Source organism: Carcharhinus amblyrhynchos, chromosome 1, assembly GCF_965287045.1.
Source record: "Carcharhinus amblyrhynchos chromosome 1, sCarAmb.v2.hapA, whole genome shotgun sequence".
NCBI classification, from domain to species: domain Eukaryota; kingdom Metazoa; phylum Chordata; class Chondrichthyes; order Carcharhiniformes; family Carcharhinidae; genus Carcharhinus; species Carcharhinus amblyrhynchos.
The window spans coordinates 138,680,626-138,693,037 of NC_137324.1; the positions used below are offsets into that span (position 1 = coordinate 138,680,626).

At 44.1% G+C, this 12,412-nt stretch overlaps 1 protein-coding gene across 1 annotated transcript in view; it reads left to right on the plus strand.

The window, feature by feature from the left end:
- The window catches only part of frem3 (Fras1 related extracellular matrix 3), a 170,715-nt gene that overhangs the window by 55,503 nt on the left and 102,800 nt on the right, over positions 1–12,412 (plus strand). The window contains exons 3-5 of the mRNA XM_080199655.1: positions 1,782–1,928; positions 7,552–7,782; positions 10,693–10,818. Coding sequence (XP_080055781.1) covers positions 1,782–1,928; positions 7,552–7,782; positions 10,693–10,818 — 504 coding nt within the window. The remainder of the gene's footprint in view (positions 1–1,781; positions 1,929–7,551; positions 7,783–10,692; positions 10,819–12,412) is intronic.

Here is a 12,412-nt window from a genome sequence, read left to right on the forward strand (position 1 = left end):
CAATTAAACCTCAGGCGGTGTAATCCAGATCCTAATCACTCATTGTTTCTCCTCATATCTGCTTTGGTTCTTTTTCATTCATCTTATTCTTTGTTCTCAACCCTTCTGTACTCTACCTTTTTTCTACTTATTCTGGACTAATTATTATGATTGTTATTTTAAATTCTCTCTACCCAAATCTCCTTTCAACATTTTCAAAGGTTGCTGGATGCAATTCTCCCTTTGAGGCTAAACATGTACTTCTTTTTCTTTATGTCTATCACCATCTCACAGTTCACCATATTCCAAGTTTTACGTCGCCTTCAAATTTCGAATTTGTGCCCTGCACATACAAATCTAGTTCATTAATATGCAGGAAGAAAAACAGGGATCCTCTCACAGCCCCTGGGGAACCTGACTGTGTATATTCTCCCAATCTGGGAACCAACCACTCACCCCAATTCTCTGTCCCACATTCAGCTTCTTATCCATTCTACTACCACCCCTCTTATTCCACGTGCTTTAACTTTGCTGACAAGCCTGTTAAGTGACACTATTAAATTCCTTTTGAAATTCTACGTACACACATCAATCACATTACTCTAATCTTGCCTCTTTGTTACCTCATTAAAAAATCCAAGCAAGTTAGTTAAATAGAATTTGCCCTTAAGCCATGCTGGCATTTCTGAATTAATCCACATTTGTTTTAAAGTTTAAATTTATCTGTTAGTCTCACAAGTTGGCTTACATTAAACTGCAGTGAAGTTACTGTGAAAATCCCCCAGTCGCCACACTCTGGCACCTGTTCGGGTACACTGAGGGAAAATATTGCATGGCCAATGCACTACCCAGCACACTTTTGGACTGTGGGAGGAAACCAGAATTCCTGGTGGAAACCCACGCAGGCACAGGCGGAACATTCAGGCTCCACACAAACACTGATGCAAACTGGGAATTGAACCCAGGTCCCTAGCACTGTGAGGCACTGGTGCTAATCACTATGCCTACTTACGCCCCACAGATTGTGACTGTGAACTTTATCCTGAATTATTGTATCTAAGAGTTTTCCTATCCCTGAGGTTTAGCTTATTGGCTTGTAGTTGCTAGGCTTATCCTTACACCCTTTCTTGAACACAAGTGTGACATTTACAATTTTCCAGCCCTTTAGCATCACCCCTATATTTAAGTAGGATTGGAAGATTATGGCCAATGCTTCTGCAAATTCCACCCACAATTTCCTTGGGTGCATCTGATTTATCAACTTTAAGCATAGTTACCTTTCCCAACATCTCTTTATCAATTTTTAGCCGCCATTCGCGGGTATCGGTGAAGTTGCGATTTGCTTGGACTCGGGTGCAGATCACGATAAAGGCCTCACACCTGATTTTACCACGATTTTGCATCTGAAAACAGGCACAAATTGTCGGTAAAATTGGGCCCTTTGTCAACACTAAAAGTGTTTTATATGTGTAAGTTATTGTTGTATTACGATAGAAATGTGCATCTGCAGACAATGCAGTGAAATATCACAGCATTCCAGTCAATGTGTAAAGAAACTATTCAGTGAGCCATCCACAAGGTAGATACTGAGATAATTGAGTAAAAAACACTTTTGAGCATGAAATCAAAGATGCTACGACCCTGTTTGTAGTTCATCCTGTTTGTAAGATACTGTGTGTTGCTAGATTGACTGCTATTGCAGTATGTGCAGCCAATGCATGTGACTGTCTTATTCATCTCATTTAACAAAGGATGCAACCTTTATTTATCTTATTTAACATGATTATCTCACATCGCCACAGGAGGAAATAAACTGAAAAGTCAGTCATTCCGTCTGAATTGGGCTTGGATTTCCTTGGAGAGAGAATATTATTTGGTGGATGAGGACTCCCGGTTTCTGGAAGTGACACTGAAACGAAGAGGATATTTGGGAGAAACATCGTTCATCAGTAAGCATGTGCCTGGATTTTTATTTATTTATATTTATTAACGTATCACTGCTGCTTCACGGCAGGAACCCCAAAGATTGTTGGTGTTCCACCAGGAGTGTGTGACCAGACCAAAGCATGCGATAAGTATTTGTACTCACTCAATCATTACCTGAATTGGGAAGCATGCCTTATGAAGATAGGTTGAGGGAGCTAGGTCTCTTCTACCTGGAGAGACGAAGGTTGAGAGGCAGCCTGATAGAGGTTTATAAGACGTTGAGAGGCATAGATAGGGTGGATTCTCGGAGGCTATTTCCCAGGGCTGAAATGGTTGCTACGAGAGGACGCAGGTTTAAGGTGCTGGCAAGCAAGTACAGAGGAGATGTTAGGGGTAAGTTTTTCACTCAGAGGGTGGTGAGTGAGTGGAATCGGCTGCCGTCGGTGGTGGTAGAGGCAAACTGGCTGGGGTCTTTTAGAAGACTTCTGGATGAGTACATGGGATTTAATGGGATTGGGAGTTATAGATAGTTCTACGGCCTGGTAGGTATGGATATGATCGGCGCAACTTATGGGCCGAAGGGCCTGTTTGTGCTGTAGTGTTCTATGTAATTACTACCACTTTGCCTCTCACTGTGAGTGTCTCAATTAGTCATCCTAATGTTTCTTTGCATGAAGAAAGAATTTAATAACACTTTTCAAACATTGTCCAAAGAAAAACATCAGTGCTCCATTTTGACTATTGTGCATTTTGTAATATGTCAACTGCCAGAAAAAAGAAAATAGAATTACCAGGATAAAGGTTGGAAACATGAGACTTTATTTAACTCCATTATCAGCAGGTCTGTAGTTGTGTCCAGGAAAGGTAATTTCTGTGAGGTTCTGCCTTTTATTTATAATTGAATGATAGTAACTGCAAATCTAACAATATTATTAATTTTTTTCATTCATTCTTCAGACATGTAAATTGCTGTCTGGCCAGCATTTATTGTCCATCCCTAGTTGTCTTTGGAAGGCAGTTAAGAGTCAACTACATGGCTGTAGCTCTGGAGTCACGTGTAGGCCAGACCAGACAAGATCATCAGATTTCCTTCCCTAAAGGACATAAGAACATAAGAAATAGGAGCAGGAGTAGGCCATCCAGCCCTTCGAGCCTGCCCCGCCATTCAATAAGATCATGGCTGATCTGCCGTGGCTCAGTTCCACTTTCCCGCCCTCTCCCCATAACCCTTAATCCCCTCTCTTATCAAGAACCCATCAACCCGCTTCTTAAAAATATTTAGCGAGGCAGCCTCCACCACTTCAACGGGCAGAGAATTCCAGAGATTCACCACCCTTTGAGTGAAGAAGTTCCTCCTCAACTCCGTTCTAAACCGCCTCCCCTTTATCTTGAGGCTGTGCCCCCTAGTCCTACTGTCTTTTTTGAGCGAGAAGAGTCTCTCCACCTCTATCCTATCCATCCCATTCATCATCTTATACGTCTCAATGAGATCTCCCCTCATTCTTCTAAACTCTAACGAGTACAAGCCTAGTTTATTCAGCCTCTCCTCATAGCTCAATCCCCTCAACTCCGGTATCAGCCTAGTAAACCTCCTCTGCACTCCCTCCAGGGCCAAAATATCCTTGCGCAGGTGCGGCGCCCAAAACTGCACACAGTACTCCAGCTGCGGCCTCACCAATGCCCTATACAGCCACAGCAAGACCTCCCTACTTTTATATTCAATCCCCCTCGCTATGAAGGCCAGCATCCCATTCGCCTTCCTGACCACCTGCTGCACCTGCAAGCTGGGTTTTTGCGACTCATGCACAAGGACCCCGAGGTCCCTCTGCACCGTCGCCTGCTGCAGTTTTTCGCCACGTAAGTAATAGTCCTTCCTACCATTCTTCCTACCAAAGTGGACCACCTCACCCTTGCCAACATTAAATTCCATTTGCCAGTTCCTGGCCCATTCGCCCAGCCTATCTAGATCCTTCTGCAGACTCTCCACACCGTCCGCGCAATTTGCCATTCCACCAATCTTGGTGTCATCAGCAAATTTCGACACCCTGCACTCGGTTCCCTCCTCCAGATCATCTATATAAATGGTAAATAGCAAAGAAAAGTAAAGCACAGGAGCTGTCCCTTCGGCCCTCAAAACCTGCGCTAATCATGATGCCTGCCTAAAATAAAACCATATGTATCCTTCCATTCCTATCCTATTCATGTATTCGTCTAGTTGCCCCTTAAGTGCCGCTATCGTACCTGTTTCCACCATCTCCTCGGGCAGCGAGCTCCAAACATTCACCACTTTCTGTGGAAAACAACTTGCCTCGTACATCTCAACTTTTCCCCAAGCACCTTAAACCTATGTCCCCTAGTACTTGACTTTTATACCCTTAGGAAAGAGCATCTGACTATCCACTCTGTGCATGCCACTCATCGTCTTGTAAGCTTCAATCAGGTCATTCCTCAACCTCCGTCATTCCAGTGAGAACAAACCGAGTTTATCCAATCTCTTCTCATAGCTAATACACTTCAGACCAGGCAACATCCTCGTAAATCTCATCTGTACCTGCTCCAAAGCATCCACATCCTTCTGGTAATGTGGTGACCAGAATTGTACACAATATTCTAAATGAGGCCTGCATGACCTGTGAATTTTTATACTCAGTGCCCTGACTGATGAAGGCAAGCGTACCTTCTTGATTGCCTTATTCACCTGCATTGCCACTTTTAGCAATCAGTGGACATGTAGCCCAGTGCTCTCTGCCTATCAGTGCTTCCAAGGGTTCGACCATTTACTGACTGTATAATGGACATCACTGAACCAGATGGGTTTTTCTGACAATCGACAATGGTTTCATGGTCACCAGTAGATTCTAAATTCCAGATTTTTTTATTGAATTCAAATTCCACAATTTCCTGTGGAGGTATTCGAACCCGGGTCCCCAGAATATTAGCCGAGTTTCTGGATTAATAGTCTAGCGATAATATCACACGACCATCGCCTCCCTTCCTTTGACTGATGCTCAAATTTTTTTTAATACGCTTTAAAAAGAATCACAAAGATGATGGGGATTAACCAATGTATGAAAGAAACAACTGGATTTTAAAGACAAATTAATGCCTCAGATTATTCTGACAAAAATGGATTATGGCTAGAGAATTGCTTTCAAACCCAAGTTTCTTTTGCTTTAATCACTTTGGCTGAGCTTGGAATAAGATAGTGAATACATAATTAAATTGATTATTGGAATAAGATGCTACCAAAGGTAGCGGTGTCAATATTTATCTTCACACGTGAACGGTAGGTAATCTGGAGATTGAATCACCTGCTCGTTATTGAACCCAGCTGATTTACCTTCTATCTCCCCCACCATCTGCATCCCTAATTCAAACAAATAAAACTTGCCTTCTGTGGATAATGCCACTGGAATGTTATTTGGGCCAAGTGTCAGAATTTGGGACACTTTCACATCAATCTTTCTACCCTCAAAGCTACCAGGTGGCAGATCATTTCTCTCCACATATTCCTCGGTTCAAGCTTACGTCCATTTGAAGCAAGATTTGGTGTTAACAAATTGTCCCTAAATTAGACCTCCTCAAATCTGGCGTAGAGAAAAGTCATGGGTAGAAGAAGGTAGATGAGGTAGTCACTGATTGTTAAAATGGCAGCACGGGCTTGTTGGACTGAAGGGTCTATTTCCTGTGCTGTGTTGTTCTTTATTGTGGTATTATAGGTGTGGGTGGTACTTATTCATATTGCAGCAATGAAGAACACAAGGCATTGTGGTGAGTGTCCCTTTAAGGGCAACACAGCAGATGAAGGGTCAGCTGGTCTGGGGGACCAATTGGAACTCAGAGTGAGAATCACTCCAGGAGGGGGAACTCTCCTGTGCAGGAGATATGTAAGAGTTAGCTGCAGTCATGAGGCTGCTGAACAATTCTAATCCTTTTTGTGTTCATTAATTAAGTCTATGGAAGTGCCTGTTTACAGAAATGTTGCTGGTTTGAGCCAACTTAGGTAAATAATGCATGTTTTCTAAGGTATTTTCTTTAACCGAGCAGTCTTAGATAACATCTTCCTCATTTTCTTATTTCAGTCATGAAGTTAACAATTCCTATAACTGGGAACATGCACAAAACCTAGCAGAGCAAACATCTTGAAATAATATAAACAGTCACAAATGTTTTCTTCACCCTCTGACACATAGGCACACAGTGCATAGTACTATAATACTCCAAGGGCCCTGTTTAGAACATAGAACATAGAACATAGAACATTACAGCGCAGAACAGGCCCTTCGGCCCACGATGTTGCGCCAACCAGTTAAAAAAAAACAACAACAATGACCCACTAACCTAAACCAATCCCTTTTCGTCCATAAACCGATCTAACTCTTAAACGCCCCCAGACTAGGCACATTTACAACTGCAGCAGGCAGGGCATTCCAATCCTTCACCACCCTCTGGGTAAAGAACCTACCCCTGACATCTGTCCTATAACTACCCCCCCTTGGTTTAAAGCCATGCCCCCTCGTGCTAGATTTTTCCATCAGAGGAAAAAGGCTATCACTATCCACCCTATCTAAACCTCTAATCATCTTATATGTTTCAATCAGATCCCCTCTTAGCCGCCTTCTTTCCAGCGAAAACAACCCCAAATCCCTCAGCCTCTCCTCATAGGATCTCCCCTCCATACCAGGCAACATCCTGGTAAACCTCCTCTGCACCCTCTCCAAAGCCTCCACATCCTTCCTGTAATGTGGGGACCAGAACTGCACACAATACTCCAAGTGCGGCCGCACCAGAGTTGTGTACAGTTGCAACATAACGCTACGACTCCTAAATTCAATCCCCCTACCAATAAACGCCAAGACACTGTATGCCTTCTTAACAACCTTATCTACTTGATTCCCAACTTTCAGGGATCTATGTACACATACACCTAGATCCCTCTGCTCCTCCACACTATTCAAAGTCTTCCCGTTAGCCCTATACTCAACACATCTATTTTACCATTTTGATTCTAAGTGCTGGACGGACTTGAAACTAGGAGTTTCAGATTGACTTTTAGACCTGTCTGAGGTGCCCCTATACGCATTCTGCCTGCAAAAATATCAGCGATTTTGAATTGCGCTGCACAAGCTTATGGGCGGGGTTTTAATGCCCCTGGAACCCTGCACTCTGAACAGAGCTACAACTGTGCACATGCAAAAAAAAAATGATAGAATGCTGCTCCCCTGCCACATCCCTCCTGGGCTGGATAATGTCTCCCCCTGCCCCCTTGGTAAAGGGGGAACCGGCGTGGAGGTGGTCGCAGATCACGCTACTCACCTCATGCCTGACTTTACCAAGTTTTCATGCCCAAAAATGGGCGCAACTCGATGGTAAAATTGGGCCCTGAGACTCATCATATGACAAGTAGGTTGACCAGGGGCTGGAGAATGAAGGTGAGGAGGCAGGGAGTGGCTTTACATTCTTTTCTCATATTTGAGGATGAATTTGGTGGAGTGGGTCACCCACCCTGCTTTATCTCATGGTGTTTAGAAACACCATTACAAGTTAAAATGTTTATATTTTAAAAATGGATATAAGAGCTAAAAATTGTAATGAAATCAGACTCATGTAATAAAGAATGGCTTCAGTTTCATTTACCCCTTCCAGGTATTTCCACCAAGGATGGCAGTGCAGAAAAGGATAAAGATTTCAGAGGGAAGTCCCAAAAACAGGTCCAGTTCAACCCGGGCCAGTCTACTGCTACCTGGAGAGTAAAGATACTTGCTGATAAACAATTTGAGGCCTCTGAAACATTCCAGATTGTTCTGTCTGACCCTGTCATGGCTGCTCTGGAGTTCCCAGAAGTTGCGACAGTTGAGATCATTGATCCGGCTGATGGTAAGAATTGCATGAAGGCAGATTTGATTAAAATGACCTTGTTATGGAGTTCACTAGTTTGTTTGAAACTAACTTTATAACATGTTCAGAGTACTGAATTCTTCACTCAGAGACTAGCTTGCGATTCAGTCTTTTATGGCATTTATGGCTTGCCTTCTCCTCGGAGATGACATTTCCAACCACATTTGGATCATTAGAGAAGGAGATGGAGGACTGGCAGGTGAGGGACTTGCTGTTTTGCGTTACTGAGATGAAGTCAATGAGAAAAAAGTGATAAGATCATCAATGAAGCCAATAGTGTGAACACGATGAAATGGAAGGACATAGTTGGAAAGAAGTGTAAGAGGAGACAAAGCAAATAACCATCAAACGTGCAGGAGCAAAAAAGCGGTATTTGGAATTGTTTGCTTGCAATTTGCTCTGCATGATTTTTCATTCAGTAAGTACGATATGTAGGTTCAGTAGTCTCAGCAAGTGGGGGAAGGTGTGTTCTCATTTCCATGAGACTGTAAATGTCCATAAAGTCTAACAATGAGAATGATTATACAGGCTGTGAAAGTGAGTGCTCATTACAACCTCACATTATAAGTTCTCAGTGTAGAGTGAGTGTCTGATGCAGTTTTGATGCATGTGTGTCTAATGCAGCTTTGTTGTGTGCATCTAATGCAGTTTTGTTGTTTGTGAATAATGCAGTTTTGTTATAGAACATAGAACATTACAGCTCAGAACAGGCCCTTCGGCCCACGATGTTGCGCCGACCAATTAAAAAGCAATGACCCTCTAACCTAAACCAATCCCTTTCCATCCATAAACCTATCCACGGATCTCTTAAACGCCCCCAAACTAGGTGCATCTACAACTGCAGCAGGCAGGGCATTCCAATCTCTCATCACCCTCTGGGTAAAGAACCTACCTCTGACATCCGTCCTATATCTACCACCCCTTAACTTAAAGCCATGCCCCCTCGTGCTAGCTTTCTCCATCCGAGGAAAAAGGCTATCACTGTCCACCCTATTTAAACCTCTAATCATCTTATATGTTTCAATATGTGCATGTCTGATGCAGTCTTGTTGTGCGCGTGCCTGATGCAGTCTTGTTGTGCGCGTGCCTGATGCAGTCTTGTTGTGCGCGTGCCTGATGCAGTCTTGTTGTGCGCGTGCCTGGTGCAGTCTTGTTGTGCGCGTGCCTGATGCAGTCTTGTTGTGCGCGTGCCTGATGCAGTCTTGTTGTGCGCGTGCCTGATGCAGTCTTGTTGTGCACGTGCCTGATGCAGTCTTGTTGTGCGCGTGCCTGATGCAGTCTTGTTGTGCGCGTGCCTGATGCAGTCTTGTTGTGCGCGTGCCTGATGCAGTCTTGTTGTGCGCGTGCCTGGTGCAGTCTTGTTGTGCGCGTGCCTGATGCAGTCTTGTTGTGCGCGTGCCTGATGCAGTCTTGTTAAGAACATAAGAAATAGGAGCAGGAGTAGGCCATCTAGCCCTTCGAGCCTGCCCCGCCATTCAATAAGATCATGGCTGATCTGTCGTGGCTCAGTTCCACTTTCCCGCCCTCTCCCCATAACCCTTAATCCCCTCTCTTATCAAAAACCCATCAACCCGCGTCTTCAAAATATTTAGCGAGGCAGCCTCCACCACTTCAACGGGCAGAGAATTCCAGAGATTCACCACCCTTTGAGTGAAGAAGTTCCTCCTCAACTCCGTTCTAGACCGCCCCCCCTTTATCTTGAGGCTGTGCCCCCTAGTCCTACTGTCCTTTCTGAGTGGGAAGAGTCTCTCCACCTCTATCCTATCCATCCCATTCATCATCTTATACGTCTCAATGAGATCTCCCCTCATTCTTCTAAACTCTAACGAGTACAAGCCTAGTTTATTCAGCCTCTCCTCATAGCTCAACCCCCTCAACTCCGGAATCAGCCTAGTAAACCTCCTCTGCACTCCCCCCGAGGCCAAAATATCCTTGTGTAAGTACGGCGACCAAAACTGCACACAGTACTCCAGCTGCGGCCTCACCAGTGCCCTGTACAGCTGCAGCAAGACCTCCCTACTTTTATATTCAATCCCCCTCGCTATGAAGGCCAGCATCCCATTCGCCTTCCTGACCACCTGCTGCACCTGCAGGCTGAGTTTTTGCGACTCATGCACAAGGACCCTGAGGTCCCTCTGCACCGTCGCCTGCTGCAGTTTTTCGCCACGTAAATAATAGTCCTTCCTACCATTATTCTTACCAAAGTGGACAACCTCACACTTGCCAACATTAAATTCCATTTGCCAGTTGTGCGTGTGCTTGATGCAGTCTTGTTGTGCGTGTGCTTGATGCAGAGTTTGTTGTGCGCGTGAATGATGCAGTCTTGTTGTGCGCGCGCCTGATGCGGGGTTTGCTGTGCGCGCGCCTGATGCGGGGTTTGCTGTGCGCGCGCCTGATGCGGGGTTTGCTGTGCGCGCGCCTGATGCGGGGTTTGCTGTGCGCGCGCCTGATGCGGGGTTTGCTGTGCGCGCGCCTGATGCAGGGTTTGCTGTGCGCGCGCCTGATGCGGGGTTTGCTGTGCGCGCGCCTGATGCGGGGTTTGCTGTGCGCGCGCCTGATGCGGGGTTTGCTGTGCGCGCGCCTGATGCGGGGTTTGCTGTGCGCGCGCCTGAAATGTTCTGATACCAATCTCTGCTGTTTTCCCAGCTTTGGCACCTCACAGCTAGCCCACAGCCCTCAGGCTGGAAGGATTTTGAATATAATTTTTAGCCTTCACTTGAATTGGCTGCGTTTAAAAGAGAATCACTTACCTTTGTCTTTTGCAACTGCTTCATGATGGAATGACACTTCAATCCCCCTCCCCAAATATATTAGATTAAACGAGTGACCAGTGAAGAACTTAATGTTGTTCAATACTGACATCCAATCACACTTTTTCCTTTTCAACAGAATCAACAGTGTACATTCCCCTGTCAGAGTATAGAATTGAGGAGGATATTGGTGAAGTGCTCATTCCTGTGAGGAGGGCTGGTGATTTGAGTGAAGAACTCATGGTCATCTGCTTCACACAGCAAGGTAATTACAAATACTTACATTTCTAGAACATCATCAAAACATCTGAAGTACAGGGATTGTTATGTGGACAAATACTGATAATGCAAATTGTCTTGTAAAGGAAAATGAGGATTATATCGAGGATTTTTTTTCAAAAATCTAATTAATCATCCAGGAGTGATGTGGAAGGTGAATCAAAAGTAAATGAGAAGTTAGGGGAAAAGCTCCTGTGGAATTCAGTGGAGATCTGCATGAAGATATTTCTCATCAAATAATTTGATCTTGACAACATTCATGAGCATGTGCAGTCAAGTATCCAACATCCCAAGAGCACACAGATAGCAAATCATTGAAATAAAAGATCAAATGGGAGCTGTGGTGAATCACTGCTTCCAGATCGAAAATAGGTTCTCCTCCACCTGTTTGCTATTTCTTCAGTACATCTGGTATAGATGGACTGAGAGGGACTTTCTAAAGGGAATTCAGTTGAGACTTTTACATTTGTGAACAGTGGAAGAGAGGGGAAAAGACAGCGATGATAGCAATGCCTCGAGAGTGGAAATCTTGACTTAAGTAGGGGAATACGGACCAAAAACAAAAATGGCTTTAAAACAAAACAGCTTCAAAGCAGGGCAGTGTAAAACACAGAATTATTGTACCAGTATCATTTGGTAAGATTGTGAGGGTTTTCTGTCATTAGTTGGAATTCTCTGGGGGAGGGTGCATTGGCCTTTTGTGGTAACAGCCACAGAATTTCAGCCCCAATGCTTTTAAATCATAGGTAAGATGTCCTTGATTTTTTTGAAGCTTTTTTTGCAGCTGAAGAAAAGCATTTAGTCTTTGCATGTTTGAAATTGGGTTCCATTAAAATCACAGGAGGGCTGAAGGAGTGTACCTCGATACCAGAGGTGTCTGGTCCAGAAAGTTAATCTACTGACAATGTCTTTGTAATGCAAGTTCCACAAAAGTACAGGTTTCATGAAGGCTACTGAGCAGCTAAATAACTGAACAGAGGTTTGCTTTGGAACATGGTGAATACATTACATATCAGAGCTATCTTTCCTTTGTACATTATTAGTATAGACGTCCTGTAGTTTTGCTAGGACACAGAAACAGAGGCTGATGTTTGTTCTGGTTATGATTTTTAAGTTCTAACTGGCCTTCCATCTGAAAATGTAATACCTTTTAATGCTTCTGTTTGTCACAGCAAGGCAGCTTCATCTCCCAACAATGATCTTCAGAAAGTCACAGGGCTAAAGGTCATCCAAACTCCTTAGGTAGCAGTGGATCATTGGGGAAAGCATTTTTCTAAGTGTCATACAAAATCTCAGGGAGAGTTTGCTTCCTGCCCCACAGTGTCAGGCTGCTAAACCTCCTCCGTTTGACTCACCACTTGACATTGATGAGTTGGACTTCCTCAGATCCACTTTGTTTTGTCTTTCCCTCAGAGTTTCTCGCCTCCATCTTTCCAATCCAATGATTGATTTGTTTTTAGGACAGTTACGTACCAGAACATCGATGGCATGTTCCATCTTCAAAATTTCTTTTACAGTAAGTGCCCACTGTGTAATTGAAAAGTGCAACCTTACCAAGGCCATGTTAAATGAATCAGATT